Genomic DNA, 22052 nt, shown 5'->3' on the forward strand with positions numbered 1-22052 from the left:
TTAACGCACCACCACTAATGAGTTGTGGAGCTTCTCAATGTCATGTTTTCTTCACCTCAAACAGCAAGTAAACAAAGTCTAATCAAAATCAATTGCAAATGACAATAGTTCCTCAAAGTATTTTTGTAAAATATTTCCAGCTCTCACCCTTTCGATAACCACTCGACATAAAAGGGAAAAATGTAATGCTCTGATCCAGTGGAAATGTCATAAAATACCTGAATACTTCTTATCCTTTGTACAAATAGCCGACAGCTGTGTCTGTCCAGAACTCACTGGCCGGAAACTGAGGGCCCAGAATATTTTATACAATGTTGCAAGCTTGTTACCTAGAGTTTTGGGCCGACCCAGTTGATAGTTGATACAATGTTTCAAGTTTGTTGTAGACAGGCCATGTGCAGCCAAAGTGATTTCTAGGATATTTATTACCTGCAGGCTGCAATGTTTTTATTTGTTGGTTTTATGTAGGCTATTTTTACATAGTTGGCAATGGCAATAAAAGTTACTTTTAGATTTGTATAATTTTCATTTAGATTTAGATAGAATGTAGATTAATCACAGACAATGATTTTGAGATACTATTATGAATTAAATGAAACTGTTCCAGTAAAATATGCATATGAAAATCATAACTGGCACCAGATCAGTAGAAATGGTAAGATACATTGCCACTCCAAATGGAAAAGGTTGCCGACCGCTGGTGTAGCCCATTACTGGAAACTTCAGTAGCATAACGGCAGAATTCTTCTCCTTCTGGTTAGGTTATCTTGATCTCTGGCTCCCTCCAGTCATTTGTGTGACTTAATTATTTGATTAAACAGCTTAAAGCATCAGACCAGTTCAGTACAGACAGTTGATTTTATTAAAACACATGGGGTGTGTCTATATATGGAAAAATACACATAACATTTCAACCAATCGATTGGTAGAAAGAACAGACGACTCTTGGTTGACCAAGGGGCCCCTGAGTGGCGCAGCGGTCTAAGACACTATCTCAGTGCTTGAGGCGTCACTACAGACACCCCGGTTCGAGTCCAGGCTGTGTCACAACCGGCCGTGATTGCGAGTTAAATAAAGGTTACATTTTTTTAAATGAAGTAAAACATAGTTCATTCAGAAAGTTCACACCCCTCCCCTTTTTACACATTTTGTTATGTTACAGCTTTATTTTAAATGGATTTAAAAAATAGAATCCTCATTAATCTACACACAATAATGAAAAAGTGAAAACAGGTAAAAAACAGAAATACCTTATTTACTTAAGTATTCAGACCCTTTGCTATGAGACTCGAAATTGCTTTCGGGTGCATCTTGTTTCCATTAATCATCCTTGAGATGCAACAACAACTTGTTCGGAGTCCACCTGTGGTAAATTCAATTGATTGGATATGATTTGGAAGGCACACACTTGGCTATATATGGTCCCAGAGTTGACAGTGCATGTCAGAGCAAAAACCAAGCAATGAGGACGAAGGAATTGTCCGTAGAGCTCCGAGACAGGATTGTGTTGAGGCACAGATCTGGGGAAGGGTACCAAAAAACACTCTGCAGCATTGAAGGTCCCTAAGAACACAGTGGCCTCCATTCTTAAATGGAATACTCTTCCTAGAGCTGGTCACCCGGCCAAACTGAGCGATTGGAGGAGGAGGGCCTTGGTCAGGGAGGTGACCAAAAACCTGATGGTCACTCTGACAGAGCTCCAGAGTTCCTCTGTGGAGATGGGAGAAAGGGCCTTGGTCAGGGAGGTGAACAAGAACCCGATGTTCACTCTGACAGAGATCCAGAGTTCCTCTGTGGAGATGGGAGAACCTTCCAGAAGGACAACCATCTCTGCAGCACTCCACCAATCAGGCCTTAATGTAGCAATGATTAAATTGTCAAAATGTATTTCAATGGACAATTCAGTGAACTGTTCTGTGAAAGGTGTTGGCTAGAGATTACATGCAGGAGGTTGCAGGGATTTGTTGTCTTGCATGTCATCTACTTTGATGTTAATTAGCATTTTCGAATCCGAGAGTAAAGAGACACAAATATATTGATAAAGTATTTGTCTTTATTATGGATCCCCATTAGTTCCTGCCAAGGCAGCAGCTACTCTTCCTGGGGTTTATTATGGATCCCCATTATTTCCTGTCAAGGCAGCAGCTACTCTTCCTGGGGTTTATTATGGATCCCCATTAGTTCCTGCCAAGGCAGCAGCTACTCTTCCTGGGGTTTATTATGGATCCCCATTATTTCCTGTCAAGGCAGCAGCTACTCTTCCTGGGGTTTATTATGGATCCCCATTATTTCCTGTCAAGGCAGCAGCTACTATTCCTAGGGTTTATTATGGATCCCCATTAGTTCCTGCCAAGGCAGCAGCTACTCTTCCTAGGGTTTATTATGGATCCCCATTAGTTCCTGTCAAGTAAGAAGTATGGTTAGGGAGCGGGCCAGCCTGCCTGAACCACCCCTTTCAAGCAAAAGGTATAAATGATGGGTTATGAACTAACAGGTATAAATGATGGGTTATGAATTAACAGGTATAAATGATGGGTTATGAATTAACAGGTATAAATGATGGGTTATGAATTAACAGGTATAAATGATGGGTTATGAACTAACACATCCCCTGCGAGCCCAGACATTTCAATACATTCAGGATTTCTTAGGGTCCATGTGCAATGTATATGGTTATCTCTGTCTCTCTCTCTCCATCTCTTCTTTAACAAGCAGCCATGTTGTTGTCATTCCACTAGGGACCTGTTTTCAGCATTTTAAGTCTCCAGTCAATAACCGGTGCACTGGAATTATCCCTCAACACCCTTTACACATGTACTGCACTGGAATTATCCTTTTACACATGTACTGCACTGGAATTATCCCTCTACACGATTTACACATGTACTGCACTGGAATTATCCCTCTACACCCTTTACACATGTACTGCACTGGAATTATCCTTTTACACATGTACTGCACTGGAATTATCCCTCTACACCATTTACACATGTACTGTACTGCAATTATCCCTCTACACATGTACTGCACTGGAATTATCCCTCTACACCATTTACACATGTACTGCACTGGAAATATCCTTCTACACATGTACTGTACAGGAATTATCACATTGGCTGGCAGAAACTTACAGTTTTTTTTATTGGGCCATCAAAGCTGTCTCAGTGAGAGACTAGTTGATTATGGACTAACAGTCTAACAGCTTGAAGGTCACAACTCATGTTATTCTGGTTAAACAGTGAGATACTAGTTGATTATGGACTAACAGTCTAACAGTCTGAAGGTCACAACTCCTGTTATTCTGGTTAAACAGAGAGAGACCAGTTGATTAAGGAGTGGGGATTTTTTGACAATTAGGAAATAATGTCATGTTTTACTCATACCTCAGCCAGCATTGTGAATGGTTAGGAAATAATGTCATGTTTTACTCGTACCTCAGCCAGCATTGTGAATGGTTAGGAAATAATATGTCATGTTTTACTCGTACCTCAGCCAGCATTGTGAATGGTTAGGAAATAATATGTCATGTTTTACTCGTACCTCAGCCAGCATTGTGAATGGTTAGGAAATAATATGTCATGTTTTACTCGTACCTCAGCCAGCATTGTGAATGGTTAGGAAATAATATGTCATGTTTTACTCGTACCTCAGCCAGCATTGTGAATGGTTAGGAAATAATATGTCATGTTTTACTCGTACCTCAGCCAGCATTGTGAATGGTTAGGAAATAATATGTCATGTTTTACTCGTACCTCAGCCAGCATTGTGAACGGTGTCTGAGGCAGTGACATACTAGACCATGGCAGTAAATCTAATACTTAGGTGTTTTTAGTCATGCATGAAAGGTCTGGGGTGGTTCTGTGGTTATAAGTTACTGACCTTGGAATACATTTCTGGCCATGCTGGCAGGGTCTGAATCAAACCCAATGTCCACCTGGTACACTGACAGGGACTGAATCAAACCCAATGTCCACCTGGTACACTGGCAGGGTCTGAATCAAACCCAATGTCCACCTGGTACACTGGCAGGGTCTGAATCAACCCAATGTCCACCTGGTACACTGACAGGGACTGAATCAAACCCAATGTCCACCTGGTACACTGGCAGGGCCTGAATCAAACCCAATGTCCACCTGGTACACTGACAGGGTCTGAATCAAACCTAATGTCCACCTGGTACACTGGCAGGGTCTGAATCAAACCCAATGTCCACCTGGTACACTGACAGGGTCTGAATCAAACCCAATGTCCACCTGGTACACTGGCAGGGTCTGAATCAAACCCAATGTCCACCTGGTACACTGGCAGGGTCTGAATTAAACCCAATGTCCATCTGGTATACTGACAGGGTCTGAATCCACCCAATGTCCAACTGGTACACTGGCAGGGTCTGAATCAAACCCAATGTCCACCTGGTACACTGGCAGGGTCTGAATCAACCCAATGTCCACCTGGTACACTGACAGGGTCTGAATCAACCCAATGTCCACCTGGTACACTGGCAGGGTCTGAATCAACCCAATGTCCACCTGGTACACTGACAGGGTCTGAATCAACCCAATGTTAAGGGGAGGGAAGATTGGTCAAGAGGGTGATGATTATTGTTGTTCTACTGCCTGATTGTTATGCAACAACACTGTTTACAAAAGCTTTGTTAAAGAACAAGTTGTTGTTTGTGTCGCACTGCTTTTCTTTATCTTGGCCAGGTCGCAGATGTAAATGAGAACTTGTTCTCAACTGGCCACCTGGTTAGATAAAGGTGAATTTGTTAAAAAAAAAAAAAGTAATATTTTTTACTACATTAACAATGTCTACACTGTATTTCTGATCAATTGTATTATTATTTTAATGGATGAAAAATGTGCTTTCTTTTAAAAACAAGGACATTTCTAAGTGATCCCAAACTTTTGAACAGTAGTATATATCTACATGATGTATTGTTACACCATGTAGGAGCAGTATAGACCTAGTCTGTTCATTATATACATCTACATGATGTATTGTTACACCATGTAGGAGCAGTATGGACCTAGTCTGTTCATTATATACATCTACATGATGTATTGTTACACCATGTAGGAGCAGTATAGACCTAGTCTGTTCATTATATACATCTACATGATGTATTGTTACACCATGTAGGAGCAGTATAGACCTAGTCTGTTCATTATATACATCTACATTATATATTGTTACACCATGTTGGATCAGTATAGAGCTAGTCTGTTCATTATATACATCTACATGATGTATTGTTACACCATGTAGGAGCAGTATAGACCTAGTCTGTTCATTATATACATCTACATTATATATTGTTACACCATGTTGGATCAGTATAGACCTAGTCTGTTCATTATATACATCTACATGATGTATTGTTACACCATGTAGCAGCAGTATAGACCTAGTCTGTTCATTATAGACATCTATATGATGTATTGTGTCACCAAAATAAAGGGAAATTATATCATTTTATAGTAATACAATTGCTCAGAGAAAGAGATTTAGTTTAACATGTAATTCTCAAAATGTAGGGGTCTGAATTATTGCCACCCATGTTTTTAATTCTCCAGCACTCTCCCCTTGGGAGGATAATGACACTGAAATGTTTTATGAGATTAGAGAACACATACAGAATCTCTCCAGGTCCTTGATTTATTTAGTCTGCGCTTGTGGACTGCCCTGTTCAATTCAAACCACAGGTTTTCAATGGAGTTCAAGTCCGAAGTCTGAGAAAGCCATTGAAAATGTTGATTTTGTGCCCAATTAACCATTTCTTGGTGGATGTTGATGTGTCTTGCTGGAAGATCCACTTATCGCCAAGTTTCAGCCTCCTAGCAGAGAGGTAACCAGGTTTTGGGCTAAAATATCCTGGTAAAGTTTATTTATTTATTTCATACAGTAATTTTTGCTCATCTTTATCAAGGGTATCAATAACTAGGTGCTTATTTTGATATATAATCATTTGCTTCTTAATCAGAAATACAGATGTGAAGTAGAGGTTAAGTTTGTTTTAAATTTTCATAAAAAATCTGAACTAATCAAACAACACTTGTTACTCTTTGTACGTGTTGATATAATATTCATATTTAATGGAGAGAAAAAAACGTTTCCCTAAACTACTTTATAATATTATAATTCAATGAAGAATAAAAATAGTTTTCCCTCCTCAACTGCGTTTCCTCCCCCCAGACAGCAGATGGCGATATGTGTCTTTCAGGCGATGTTTCTAGTGTGACGTATAATCTAGTGGACGGAACGCTTCTTCAACAACTGCAGCCACCTCGGTAGCTCGCTAGCCGACAAAGTCGGAACTTTCAAGCTGTTTGGACAATTTCGTGGTTTAATTGCCACTGTGATTTAAACATAGTACTACATTTTATGTAATATTTACGTTGTAAGTCAGCTAGCTGGCTGATTAAGTTAGCACTAGTCTAGTCGCTAATGCTAACTAGCTATTGTCCCCGACCATGAGTTCACTAAGCTACTCTCCTTCTGTTAAAGAGGAGGCCTGCTGGACGGAGAAAGAAGCTCTGGTGAAAGAGGAGGAGGAAGAGGAGGCTGTTACAATACAAAAACAAGTAGAGGGTGAGGCTGTTACCGTGAAAGAAGAAGAGAAAGACGAGGATGTTACTGTGAAAGAAGATGAAGAGGATGCAGTTTTTGGGGTGGAGGATGAAGAGGGGGAGATTACTGTCACATTAGAGGAGGACGAAGAAGAGAAGACTGGAGATCTGATTAACACCAGTAAATACAGTGAGTACTATCTAATAAAACAGGGACATTGATCTGATTAACACCAGTAAATACAGTGAGTACTTTCTATAAAACAGGGACATTGATCTTTTATTATTATTTTTTTTTTAAATCACCTTTTTTAACCAGGTAGGCAAGTTGAGAACAAGTTCTCATTTACAATTGCGACCTGGCCAAGATAAAGCAAAGCAGTTCGACAACATACAACAACACAGAGTTACACATGGAGTAAAACAAACATACAGTCAATAATACAGTAGAAAAATAAGTCTATATACAATGTGAGCAAATGAGGTGAGATAAGGGAGGTAATGACAAAAAGGCAGTGGTGGCAAAGTAAATACAATATAACAAGTAAAACACTGGAATGGTAGATTTGAAGTAGAAGAAAGTGCAAAGTAGAAATAGAAATAATGGTGTGCAAAGGAGCAAAATAAATAAATACAGTAGGGGAAGAGGTAGTTGTTTGGGCTAAATTATAGATGGGCTATGTACAGGTGCAGTGATCTGTGAGCTGCTCTAACAGCTGGTGCTTAAAGCTAGTGAGGGAGATAAGTGTTTACAGTTTCAGAGATTTTTGTAGTTCGTTCCAGTCACTGGCAGCAGAGATCTGGAAGGAGAGGCGGCCGAAGGGGGAATTGGCTTTGGGGGTGACCAGAGATATACCTGCTGGAGCGCGTGCTACAGATGGGTGCTGCTATGGTGACCAGCGAGCTGAGATAAGGGGGAACTTTACCTAGCAGGGTCTTGTAGATGACCTGGAGCCAGTGGGTTTGGCGACGAGTATGAAGCGAGGGCCAGCCAACGAGAGCGTACAGGTCGCAGTGGTGGGTAGTATATGGGGCTTTGGTGACAAATCGGATGGCACTGTGACAGACTGCATCCAATTTATTGAGTAGGGTATTGGAGGCTATTTTGTAAATGACATCGCCAAAGTCGAGGATCGGTAGGATGGTCAGTTTTATGAGGGTATGTTTGGCAGCATGAGTGAAAGATGCTTTGTTGCGAAATAGGAAGCCAATTCTAGATTTAACTTTGGATTGGAGATGTTTGACAGTCTAACCAGACACCTAGGTATTTGTAGTTGTCCACATATTCTAAGTCAGAACCGTCCAGAGTAGTGATGCTGGACGGGCGGGCAGGTGCAGGCAGCGATCGTTTGAAGACCATGCATTTAGTTTTACTTGTATTTAAGAGCAGTTGGTGGCCACGGAAGGAGAGTTTTATGGCATTGAAGCTTGTCTGGAGGGTTGTTAACACAGTGTCCAAAGAAGGGCCAGAAATATACAGAATGGTGTCGTCTGCGTAGAGGTGGATCAGAGATTCACCAGCAGCAAGAGCGACATCATTGATGTATACAGAGAAGAGAGTCGGCCCAAGAATTGAAACCTGTGGCACCCCCATAGAAACTGCCAGAGGTCCGGACAACAGGCCCTCCGATTTGACACACTGAACTCTATCAGAGAAGTAGTTGTTGAACCAGGCGAGGCAATCATTTGAGAAACCAAGGCTATTGAGTCTGCCGATGAGGATGTGGTGATTGACAGAGTCGAAAGCCTTGGCCCGGTCAATGAATACGGCAGCACAGTAATGTTTCTTATCGATGGCGGTTAAGATATCGTTTAGGACCTTGAGCGTGGCTGAGGTGCACTTGCTGTTTGAGGTGAAGAAACATTTGCTTTGAGAACCTCCACAACTCATTAGTGGTGGTGCGTTAAGACAATCAGAAATACTATCAGACATCCACAAATGGGCACATTTATAGACCTACATTTGCACACAGGCCAGGAAGACTAGTCCTACTTCTATATGCGTAATCAGGTGTGCGTCCTTACTCAACATTGACAGGAGTGTTTCAAACAAAAGACAATGAATAAATTGACAAAACTGGCACATCTTGCGGGGTCAGGTCTGGGTGGTCTGCCATGGGCCGTTTCATTTAGTATCCGTTTGGGTCGGCATGGAGAATGATTGTATTTTCCCATAGTATGTTGTACCGAAGTTGACCAACTGAAAGGGAGTATAACTTTATGACTATTGTTGGATTCGGGCTAAACTTTGAACATTGAGATATTAACCTGTTACATCTAGATGTTCCCGCTAGTGGAACACCGCTCCAATATCCAATGATAGGGCGTGGCACGAATTACAAATTCCTCAAAAATCCGAAAACATATGACTATTTTACACCATTTTAAAGACAAGACTCTCCTTTATCTAACCACACTGTCCGATTTCAAAAAGGCTTTACAACGAAAGCAAAACATTAGATTGTCAGGAGAGTACCCAGCCAGAAATAATCAGACACCCATTTTTCACCTGACCCCGCAAGATGCGTCAGTTTTGTCAATTTTAGCAAACATAGAAAGGGGCCTATATTGGAGACCAAAAGTCGTCTGGCACACTGCTTAGAGTTTCAACAACATGAATAACTTATTTCTAGCCTACAATCATCAATGTTACTACTAATGTGAAAACAAGACAAAATATGACTATTCTTGCTCATTTTAAGACAAATGTCAAGTAATCATTACATTCATTACAAACGTCAATTGTTGTACAACATCATGGCTACGCTGTTGGCATCACCTTTTACAGTGGATTTTCGCTGTTGTGGGCCATTAACCATCTGTTTGACTTTGTTGTTCACACAGGAGAGAGACGTGACTATCGTGGATCCTCTGGGGAGCCTCAACAACCTCTTGATGCTGACAGGGCAGAGAAGAATCTCTCCACATCAGAACACCTCAAGAGACACCAGCAGAGACCCACAGGGAAGATATCTCACTCCTGCTCTGACTGTGGGAAGAGATTCACCTCATCAGGCATTAAAATTCATCCGAGAATCCACACAGGAGATAAATCTTTCAGCTGTACTCAATGTGGGGTGAGTTTTACTCAGTCAACCAGCCTCATATCACACCAGAGAATACACACAGAAGAGAAACCGTATAGCTGTGGTCAATGTGGGAAGAGTTTTTTAAAATCTAGAGATCTGACAGTGCACCAGAGAATACACACAGGAGAGAAACCTTTTAGCTGTACTCAATGTGGGAAGAGTTTTGTTCAATCTAGCCAGCTCAAATTACACCAGAGAACACACACAGGAGAGAAACCTTATAGCTGTGGTCAATGTGAGAAAAGTTTTGGTCAATCTAGCCATCTGACAGTGCACCAGAAAAGACACACAGGAGAGAAATCTTATAGCTGTACTCAATGTGGGAAGAGTTTTGTTCAATCTTGCCAGCTCAAATTACACCAGAGAACACACACAGGAGAGAAACCTTATAGCTGTTGTCAATGTGGAAAGAGTTTTGCTGAATCTGGCAATCTGACAAGACACCAGCAAGTACACACAGGAGAGAAACCATTCCACTGTTCAGATTGTGGAAAAAGATTCTCAACTTCACAGAATTTGAAGATGCACCAGAAAACACACACAGGAGAGAAAGCTTATAGCTGTGATCAATGTGGGAAGAGATACTTTGATAAAAGATCTCTGATCAAACATCAGAAAATACATACATGAAGGAATTGTTTCATGATATCAATGAATTAATGTCACAATGTAGAATGTTTTAACATTGTAGTAGCAGTATTTTAATGATGTCACAATGTAGAACCCTAAACATTTGTCCCCTGTTTTATTGATTTCAACATGATATGGATATTAGCCTCATTGGAAAATACAGGCTCTGAAATGAAAGAATTACTATTTATGTGATTTAACAAAAAAGTGACTAACACAAAAAGAGCTGTTACACTTACCATGTTGGTGACCCACTTTAATCAAAATCCACCACTTCAAAATGTAGCGATCTGTTTTCTACAAGTTGTCCTCTAACCAGTGATGTACACATTATTCCCAGATTCCATGTGGTTTTTAGCTGTTAGTTTTAACAGGACGTGCAACCTCATCTCCCTTCTGTCACACAATTGATTTCAACATGATATCGATGAGTGATGACAAATAAGTGTTGTGTTCCTTTGTTTAGCGACCCCTAAATTTAAATGCATCACTCCAAAATGTAGCTGACTGTCTTCTGCAGGTTGTCCTCTAACCAGTGAGGTGAAAGATATCTCCAATTCCATGTGTTTTTTTAGTTGTGCTAGTTTCAACAGCACGTACAACCTGATTTCCCCCTAATCGATATCAGTGATTTATTGCTACTTGTCAAAACAACAGCGTTTTGGTGCTTGTGTCCATGGTGAGGACAATTTAGTTTCTGATTGTCTCAAGGTTGGGCAGTCAAAAATATTTGTGTTTTAGCCAGTGAGTTGCCATGGATCTTATTTTGACTGCACGTTTTTCCGTATTGGAGATGAGTTTTGTTTGGTTACAAAGGGACCAGAGTTCTAGAAGCTAGTGTTTTCTTTTTTTTCTTGTTTCTAATTGTTGACATCCAGTAGACACCATGTTTATATTGGTGAAGGTGAATCATTGTAGTTGATTATAATGTGAAATGCAAGTTGGAAGTTGTTTTCTGTTAGTGGTAAGCATTCTCTTAAGGTGTTACAGTCTTTGGTTTTTCCATTTATGTTTTGAGGTTAGCACGTCTAGCTCGTTAGCACGTCTAGCTCGTTAGCACGTCTAGCTCGTTAGCACGTAGGACGCACTGATTGGTGTCACCTCGTTAGTCAGTATGTGTTACACCTGTGCTGGCTTGTCCATCTCGTTAGTGGGAAGGTGTTTCACCTGAGCTGGTCCAGGTTCTATTTAAGAGTGTCTGGCCCAGTGCTCCAGTTGTCTTGATACATGTGGAGAGTCAACACCTTTAGTTGCTCCACCTTTTTGGTTTGCTTCCTGTCTTTAACCTCTTGGGGCTATGTGGGACGCTAGCGTGCCCCCCGTGGTGCACCCTATCAACAGCAGGTGCATTTCAAGAGCGGCAAATTTGAAACCAAATAAATGTCAAAATTCAAATTTTTCAAACATACAACTATCTTACACCCTTTGAAAGATAAACATCTCCTTAATCTAACCACGTTGTCAGATTTCAAAAAGGTTTTACGGCGAAAGCATAAAGTTAGATTATGTTAGGACAGTACATTGACAATAGTTGTGTGTAATGTTTTGTCAATTCAAGACAGGCGTCGCTAAAATTATGCACTAACCTTTGACAATCTCCATCAGATGACACTCCTAGGACATTATGTTAGACAATACATGCATTTTTAGTTCTATCAAGTTCATATTTATATCCAAAAACAGCTTGCCAGATTTAAAAATAACATTACTGGGAAATCACACTTTGCAATAATCTGAGCACTGCGCCCAGAAAAACGCTTTGCGATACAGACTAACCGCCATGTTGGAGAGATCTAAAATACTATGTAAATAATCCATTACCTTTGATTCTCTTCATCAGATGTCACTTCCAGGAATCGCAGGTCCATAACGAATGTAGTTTTGTTCAAAAAAGCTCATAATTTATGTCCAAAAAGCTCTGTGTTGTTAGCACATGATCTAAGCCCGCCGGACTTCACTTCATGAACGAGGGGAAAAAATATATTTACGTTCGTTCAAACATGTCAAACGTTGTATAGCATAAATCATTAGTGCCTTTTTTAACCAGAACATGAATAATATTCAAGGCGGACGAATGCATTCTCTTTGAAAACGTATTGGAACGAGGGTACCCAACATGAACTCGCGCGCCAGAGTCTAATGGGCCATCACCGTTCCAAGGCTCTTGTTCGGTCAGATCTCACAGTAGAAGACTCAAAACACTTTGTAAAGGCTGGTGACATCTAGTGGAAGCAATAGGAAGTGCCAAAACATTAATGAGCCCCTGTGTGTTTCAATGGCATAGGTTTAAAGGTAATACAACACATCAGGTATCCACTTCCTGTCAGAATCTGTCTCAGGGTTTTGCCTGCCAAATGAGTTCTGTTATACTCACAGACACCATTCAAACAGTTTTAGAAACGTTAGGGTGTTTTCTATCCATATATAATAAGTATATGCATATTGTAGTTACTGGGTAGGATTAGTAACCAGATTAAATCGGGTACGTTTTTTTGTCCAGCCGTGAAAATACTGCCCCCTAGCCCCAACAGGTTAAGTTTGGTGTAGGTTTTTCTTTTGTTTTCCTCTTCTTGGGCAGATTTAGTGGGTCTCATGGTGGGTGTCTTTTAGTTCCCAGTTGTTGTCACTAGTCAACTTCAGTGGACACTGAGAGCAAAACTGCAAGATTATGTTATTATACTTTTATTGCATCAAATGGTTGTTTTATGCAACAGAATAGAGGGTTCTTAGAACTATTGTGTCTGTGTTCTACTGAGGATGGGCCTCTGGGAGAAAACACTGACAGGAGATTTACAATGTCTTTTGGGTGATAAAACCTAAAGAGACCACATTCCACAGCATGAGTTAATGTTTCTGTTCTATATGGGACCAGGGAGAGATGACCCCAGGGCCAGACCCTGGTCTCTACACAAAGAGTACTGTTTTTACAGCAGATACTGTCTGCTGAGAATTATAAGTATCTTTCATACAAATCTTAAGCTTGTGACCCATTCTATTCATCGGTTGTTCGTCATGTAGGTTGAAAGGGGTGTATCTTGGCTTTAAAATACCTTTGTACTTTTGTATCGTGGTTCTCAACGAGTCATCTGGGGGTGATTCGTCGACCAGCGATCATTATCGTAGAGCACTCAATTGATTCACCCTATATTTGTGTGTTGTATTTACCTGCTCCCTTAATAATAAGTGAATAAAGATTTAGTTTCAGAATTACTCTGACTTGTGTGATAAGTTTGTCTCCTCATTTGATGTTAAAGAAATTAATCACCACATTTGGGGATGTGAATCTTCACTTGGTACCGCTCCTGGTGACCTGGGTAAATGGTGCACCAGGGATCCCTCTAACTTGGGATCTCAGGGAAACCACACTTCGGGAACGGAGCAGATGGATTCACCTTTGATCTGAGAGGCAGCGAGCCGAGTGGATACCACATCTTGAACGTAGTTTTAAAAAAAGAGGTGAGTGAAACACGTAAAGTGGAGTTTTTAGAAAAGCCTCGTAGGCTCTGAGTGTGTATTCCTGTGTGGAGGTGTAAACAGGGCCCAGTCAGGAGGCTCTGAGTGTGTATTCCTGTGTGGAGGTGTAAACAGGGCCCAGTCAGGAGGCTCTGAGTGTGTATTCCTGTGTGGAGGTGTAAACAGGGCCCAGTCAGGAGGCTCTGAGTGTGTATTCCTGTGTGGAGGTGTAAACAGGGCCCAGTCAGGAGGCTCTGAGGCTGAGTCAGCTATCTGTGTGAACTGGATGAAAACTAGAATCTGTGTTTACTAGTTAAGACCATTTGTGATATAGTATAAGATGGTACGGTGCACCTGGAATTATTTTAAACCTGTACCCCATTTTAGAAGTATTGAAAGATGTAAATGTATGAGTTTCATTATCCTAGGAACTAACCATTAGATAAATGTGAAAATATTCCTGCAGGTTAAAATATTGTTGAAAAACAACTAATTGATTATCTTGAACGTAGTTTAAAAAAAAAAAGAATGTGAGCGAAGCACGCAAAGTGGAGTTTTTAGAAAAGCCTCGTAGGCTCTGAGTGTGTATTCCTGGGGGGGGGGGGGCTTGGAGGTGTAAACAGGGCCCAGCCAGCCATCTGTGAACTGAATGAAAACTAGAATCTGTGTTTACTAGTTAAGACCATTTATGATATAGTATAAGCTAGTAAGGTGCACCTGTAATTATTTTAAACATATACTTGATTTAAACCTGTAATAGTTAGTTAACGAAGCTAACGTTAGCTAGTTCATTATCACAAAAGTGAGAACTGCTCTAGATTGGAAACGTACGTTAATGAGAGTAAAGCCATGTTGGCTTTATGGAAACTTGTTTTAAACCTGTACTTATTCTAAACCTGTCATTATTTTAAACCTGTACCCCATTTTAGAAGTAATGAAAAATGTATGAGTTGCATTATCCTAGGGACTAACCATGACATAGAAATGTGAAAATATTCCTGCAGGTTAAAATATTGTTGAAAAACAACAAATTGATTAGTTATGTTTGAGAATAGCATTGTGTGACAGGCTGACTTGAAAGATTATACTCAACATTTTGCTGCGTGGCAATACTGTGTTTGGATTCTGAAGGGCATTTATACAAAAGAGGTAGTCTAGACACTGTATTAATACCATTATGCATTTGAATCCCATCAACAGCTACCATCTAAGATATTAATTTACCTCCACAAGGGGGCGGACATGTAACGTTTCCAAAATGGGATAGTATTGTACATGTAACGTTTCCAAAATGGGATAGTATTGTACATGTAACGTTTCCTAAATGGGATAGTATTGTACATGTAATGTTTCCAAAATGGGATAGTATTGTACATGTAACGTTTCCAAAATGGGATAGTATTGTACATGTAACGTTTCCAAAATGGGATAGTATTGTACATGTAACGTTTCCAAAATGGGATAGCATTCTATATGTAACGTTAACCAAAATGGGTTAGTATTGTCCAGTATTGTCCATGTAATGTCTCCAAAATGGGATAGTATTGTACATGTAACATTTCCAAAATGGGATAGTATTGTACATGTAACGTTTCCAAAATGGGATAGTATTATACATGTAACGGTATGCCCCCTTGTGAGTTAATAGTATTGCATGCTGTAGCAGGCTATATAAAGAGGAAGACCTCTATTGATGATTCAGTTCGTTGTAACATCTCGTCTGGACAGGTCACCATCCTTAGTTAGTTAGTTAGTTAGTTAGTTAGTTAGTTAGTTAACGAAGCTAACGTTAGCTAGTTCATTATCACAAAAGTGAGAACTGCTCTAGATTGGAAACTTACGTTAATGAGTGTAAAGCCATATTGTCTTTATGGAAACAATATACAATATATGGGAAAGAATATAGTTGAGGAAATAATCCAAACCTAGTTGTGCCTAGTTAGGACATAACGTTAGCTAGCTAGCTAACGGTACTGTACTGTAGCTCATACAACGCCGACGGTCAAACCCGGCTTTCTAATATTTACGTTCATTAACTATAGTAACGTTATGGAAGATATTCACAGAAAACCATCATTGTCTTCGTTATTCATTATTAGTATGTTATATTATTATAATAAATGATTTCGAGACATATTCAGAGCCAAACATCAACCCAACTTAACCTTTTTAACTGTTGTCGCATCCAAACTTGTCACCATCGTTTTCAGTTGTAATTGCGAAGTTCCCGGAAGAAGTCCAGCAACAACGGAGGTTCCTCGATGAACCCACCTTCTAACAAGTTCTTTGAAGAACCTTTTGGGGCTGTTTTTCATTGACCAAGAACCCTACGGTTCTTAGGGGATCTGAGAACAACTCCAGTTGAACCCTTCATTTTTAGAGTGTAGTCGGCTCTATTTACTCTCAGATTCAAACATGATGATTAGCATCAACGATCAAGTCAGCTGCTGCTGCTCCAATACAGTATGAGGTGAGACGGTGAACTGATGTTGAACCGGGCAGTCAGCTGCTGCTGCTCCAATACAGTATGAGGTGAGACGGTGAACTGATGTTGAACTGGGCAGTCAGCTGCTGCTGCTCCAATACAGTATGAGGTGAGACGGTGAACTGATGTTGAACCGGGCAGTCTGCTGCTGCTCCAATACAGTATGAGGTGAGACGGTGAACTGATGTTGAACCGGGCAGTCAGCTGCTGCTGCTCCAATACAGTATGAGGTGAGACGGTGAACTGATGTTGAACTGGGCAGTCAGCTGCTGCTGCTCCAATACAGTATGAGGTGAGACGGTGAACTGATGTTGAACTGGGCAGTCAGCTGCTGCTGCTCCAATACAGTATGAGGTGAGACGGTGAACTGATGTTGAACTGGGCAGTCAGCTGCTGCTGCTCCAATACAGTATGAGGTGAGACGGTGAACTGATGTTGAACTGGGCAGTCAGCTGCTGCTGCTCCAATACAGTATGAGGTGAGACGGGGAACTGATGTTGAACTGGGCAGTCAGTCATTTATTCTGTACTATGAGTCTGGTCTAACATTGTGGTGGAAATTCTAACCAATCAGGAGAGACTGTCATTTCTTCAAACAATCAACCTTTATTTGATAAGAATTGCAATAATGTAGCTGGTTAGCCCTACCCTCTGAGGTGGAAGGCCGAGAGCTCGATGACACAAGGAGTTCAGAAGCCCACAGTTCCCCAATAGCTGTCCCTCAACCCTCCAAGATCCCCCCACAGTTCCCCAATAGCTGTCCCTCAACCCTCCAAGATCCCCCCACAGTTCCCCAATAGCTGTCCCTCAACCCTCCAAGATCCCCCCACAGTTCCCCAATAGCTTTCTCTCAACCATTCGAGACCCCTCCCACAGTCCCCCCTAATAAAAAAAGACAATTAATTCCATTCCCCACCTCCAAGAACCCCCCAATGCACCAACAACCAAGAGAATGAACTAAAGAGAAAAAAGGAAAAGACAGAAGAAAACAGCAAACAACAATGCAAAAAAATTACAAAACAAAATAATACATTTAAAACAAAGGACATCAAGGACAACTAAAATCATAACAGCAATGCCAACTGTATATGTTTGTGTGCATGTCTGGCACTATTACATGTATGTGTGTGTTCTTGTATGTGTTTGTTTGAATGAGAGTGTGTGAATATGCATGTGTTCCAACACCTGCACGGCATCAGCCTCAGGCAAACCGGCATTAGTTGTAAAAACACTGCCACTTAGTGTCATTCAAATGTACTTTTTATTATGTTTGATTTTGACGTAATTTTTTTTTCAAAAGTTTATCTTTTGACCATCTATCATCTACCATGAGGTAGTCACCTGGAATGCATTTCAATTAACAGGTGTGCCTTGTTAAATATTCATTTGTGGAATTTCTTTCTTTCTTAATGCATTTGAGCCAATCAGTTGTGTTGTGACAATGTAGGGGTGGTATACAGAAGATAGCCCTATTTGTCTATATTATGGCAAGAACAGCTCAAATAAGCAAAAAGAAATGACAGTCCGTCATTACTTTAACACATGAAGGTCAGTCAATACGGAAACTTTCAAAAACTTTGAATGAATCTTCAAGTGTAGTCACAAAAACCATCCATCGCTATGATGAAGCTGGCTCTCATGAGGATTGCCACAGGAAAGGAAGACCCAGAGTTACTTCTGCTGCAGAAGATAAGTTCATTAGAGTTAACTGTGAAGACAACAACTATGCCTATGAGATGGTTTGGGATGAATCGGACCGCAGAGTGAAGGAAATGCAGCCAACAATTGCTCAGCATATGTGGGAACTCCTTCAAGACTGTTGGAAAAGCATTCCAGGTGAAGCTGGTTGAGAGAATGCAAAGAGTGTGCAAAGCTGTCATCAAGGCAAAGGGTGGCTACTTTGAAGAATTTCAAATATAAAATATATTTTGATTTGTTTAACACTTTTTTGGTTACTACATGATTCCATATGAGTTACTTCATAGTTGTGTTGTCTTCACTATTATTGTACATTTTTTACATTTTAGTTATTTAGCAGAAGCTCTTATCCAGAGCAACTTACAGTAGTGAATGTATACATTTCATGCATTTTTTTTTTTGTTGTACTGGCCCCCCGTGGGAATCTAACCCACAACCCTGGCGTTGCACACACCATGCTCTACCAACTGAGCCACAGGAAAGGCTAACTTAGACAACAGTTAAAATAAAGAAAAAACATTGAATTTGTAGGTGTGTCCAAACAATTGACCGGTACTGAATATGCATTGTGGAGGAGAACTGATCTTAGATCTGTACAAAGGCATAACATCTACAGCAGGAACAACTGTCTGTGTTAAAAAGGCCCAGCTGGATTGAATTGAGCTATTTAAAATGACATATTTGAATGTCAAATGATTTGTTCTGTTTGTCAATACAAGACAGGGTCTGTGGAGGCTTGGCCTATTAGTGGTAGATTTGGGGGAGAATTTGAGTTGGAATAGTGATAGATTTTTGGAGGGACCCTTGTCACTACAGCCAATCAGCGAGCAGCTTCCCTTCCCCCACATCTCAGGCAGTTCTGTTACTCACAACACTTCCCCTGCTTTCCTCAACAATGGAAAAGCCCACTGAACTAAAGCCTTGCCATTTCAGATCTTTTTTAAAAGATTGGGGAATTTTTTACAATTAGGAAATAATATTTCATGTTTTACTCGTACCCCAGCCAGCATTGTGAATGGTTAGGAAATAATATGTCATGTTTTACTCGTACCTCAGCCAGCATTGTGAATGGTTAGGAAATAATATGTTATGTTTTACTCGTACCTCAGCCAGCATTGTGAATGGTTAGGAAATAATATGTCATGTTTTACTCGTACCTCAGCCAGCATTGTGAATGGTGTCTGATGCAGTGACATACTAGACCATGGCAGTAAATCTAATACTTAGGTGTTTTTAGTCATGCATGAAAGGTCTGGGGTGGTTCAGTGGTTATAAGTTACATCTCTGGCCATGCTGGCAGGGTCTGAATCAAACCCAATGTCCAGTAGGATTGATCTGTTTGATCCAATTGTTCGTTTCAGTTTTCAGTAGTTGAATCCTTTGACATATTGTTGATTTCAACATTTTTAATTTTAAAAAATGCACTGGTTTGGTTGAAAGTGATACTAAACTTAAATGCACTATATTGTACAAAGTGGAATTTTTTTAAATATATTTTTCTATAAACACTGCTCAAAAAAATAACGGGAACACTTAAACAACACAATGTAACTCCAAGTCAATCACACTTCTGTGAAATCAAACTGTCCACTTAGGAAGCAACACTGATTGACAATAAATTTCACATGCTGTTGTGCAAATGGAATAGACAACAGGTGGAAATTATAGGCAATTAGCAAGACACCCCCAATAAAGGAGTGGTTCTGCAGGTGGGGACCACAGACCACTTCTCAGTTCCTATGCTTCCTGGCTGATGTTTTGGTCACTTTTAAATGCTGGTGGTGCTTTCACTCTAGTGGTAGCATGAGACGGAGTCAACAACCCACACAAGTGGCTCAGGTATTGCAGCTCATCCAGGATGGCACATCAATGCGAGCTGTGGCAAGAAGGTTTGCTGTGTCTGTCAGCGTAGTGTCCAGAGCATGGAGGCGCTACCAGGAGACAGGCCAGTACATCAGGAGACGTGGAGGAGGCCGTAGGAGGGCAACAACCCAGCAGCAGGACCGCTACCTCCGCCTTTGTGCAAGGAGGAGCAGGAGAAGCACTGCCAGAGCCCTGCAAAATGACCTCCAGCAGGCCACAAATGTGCATGTGTCTGCTCAAACGGTCAGAAACAGACTCCATGAGGGTGGTATGAGGGCCCGACGTCCACAGGTGGGGGTTGTGCTTACAGCCCAACACCGTGCAGGACGTTTGGCATTTGCCAGAGAACACCATGATTGGCAAATTCGCCACTGGCGCCCTGTGCTCTTCACAGATGAAAGCAGGTTCACACTGAGCACGTGACAGACGTGACAGAGTCTGGAGACGCCGTGGAGAACGTTCTGCTGCCTGTAACATCCTCCAGCATGACCGGTTTGGCGGTGGGTCAGTCATGGTGTGGGGTGGCATTTCTTTGGGGGGCCGCACAGCCCTCTATGTGCCCGCCAGAGGTAGCCTGACTGCCATTAGGTACCAGACCCCTTGTGAGACCATATGCTTGTGCGGTTGGCCCTGGGTTCCTCCTAATGCAAGACAATGCTAGACCTCATGTGGCTGGAGTGTGTCAGCAGTTCCTGCAAGAGGAAGGCATTGATGCTATGGACTGGCCCGCCCGTTCCCCAGACCTGAATCCAATTGAGCACATCTGGGACATCATGTCTCGCTCCATCCACCAACGCCACATTGCACCACAGACTGTCCAGGAGTTGGCGGATGCTTTAGTCCAGGTCTGGGAGGAGATCCCTCAGGAGACCTTCCGCCACCTCATCAGGAGCATGCCCAGGCGTTGTAGGGAGGTCATACAGGCACGTGGAGGCCACACACACTACTGAGCCTCATTTTGACTTGTTTTAAGGACATTACATCAAAGTTGGATCAGCCTGTAGTGTGGTTTTCCACTTTAATTTTGAGTGTGACTCCAAATCCAGACCTCCATGGGTTGATAAATTGTATTTCCATTGATTATTTTTCTGTGATTTTGTTGTCAGCACATTCAACTATGTAAAGAAAAAAGTATTTAATAAGATTATTTCTTTCATTCAGATCTAGGATGTGTTGTTTAAGTGTTCCCTTTATTTTTTTGAGCAGTATATAAACATTTTTATTACGTACAATGCCATTCATACAAAACAAAACCATCAATATTCCAAACAAACAAAAAAAGGCATTTTTAAATTCAAAACGAAACAAAAACCCAATAACTAAAAACTCAGGGGAGCATCTTCCCTCCCCTTCATGCCTACAAACTACATCTCTAAAGCCCAACCTTCCCCCATCTCCCAGTCACTATTCTATCCCCTTAAATCATCTAAATTAACCCCAGCCCTAAACCTCCCTTCCTCCTCTGCCGGGCAGCATGCTGCCCCCACTTCCTCTCCTCCCTCTTCATCCTCCCCCTCAAATTTGCTTCCACCCTCCTCACTATCCCCTCCAACCCCCAATCTCTCCCTGTCTTTACCATGTCCTGCCTGGCTTCCCACAGCCCCCGTTTAAAGAGGCTTATGAGAAGCCAGAGCAGAAACCTGTCCCTGACCGTCCCCCTCGCTCTCCCTACACCTCTCTCTACCCTAGCCCAAGTTAAAACAAAATTCCCTTTCACCCTACCTAACAACAGCCGTGCCCATACTACTCCAGCAAAGGCACAGTCCCAAAAGGTGCACTGTCTCCTCCCCACCACAAGATGGTCTTGGACAGGTGGGGGATCGCGCCAAGCTATGCCGGTACATGATGGAACGTACCGGCAAGCACTTGTGGAGGCTCAACCAATTCAGGTCCTTGAGCTTGTTGTCCATACCTTACCTTAACTAAATCCCACCAATCTAACACCCCCTCACACATGGACCGGAGGCCTTCAATCCCCCGAAACTAACCAGTAAAGGCTTCAATGAAAGCTCATCCAGCACATCCCGATCTAATTTCCAGTACAGCCTACCTAAGAGGCAGACTGGTGACCTCACCTGCAGGAGCAGCCCGTCGGGATCCGAAAAGAACACAGGCAACAGCTGCCTAGACAACTGACCCAAGGACCTGGACAGAAACATATAGTCAGGCCTCCATCAACCCCCCGGGAGTTGCACCAAGTGGAACCAGACATTGTAGGAGTAATGTGCAGACCTCCATCAACCCCCCGGGAGTTGCACCAAGTGGA

General features: G+C 41.5%; 1 protein-coding gene across 1 annotated transcript; it reads left to right on the forward strand.

Moving 5' to 3' along the window:
• Nucleotides 1-6258: 6258 nt before the first annotated feature.
• On the forward strand, nt 6259-13498 carry LOC123738853 (uncharacterized). The gene is made up of 2 exons (XM_045713548.2): nt 6259-6759; nt 9414-13498. Exons 1-2 carry the CDS (start codon nt 6474-6476, stop codon nt 10286-10288), a joined length of 1161 nt encoding a protein of 386 aa, XP_045569504.2. The 5' UTR covers nt 6259-6473; the 3' UTR covers nt 10289-13498.
• The last annotated feature ends 8554 nt before the right edge of the window (nt 13499-22052 follow it).

Source organism: Salmo salar, chromosome 02 (genome assembly GCF_965601325.2).
Source record: "Salmo salar chromosome 02, fSalSal1, whole genome shotgun sequence".
Lineage (NCBI taxonomy): Eukaryota > Metazoa > Chordata > Actinopteri > Salmoniformes > Salmonidae > Salmo > Salmo salar.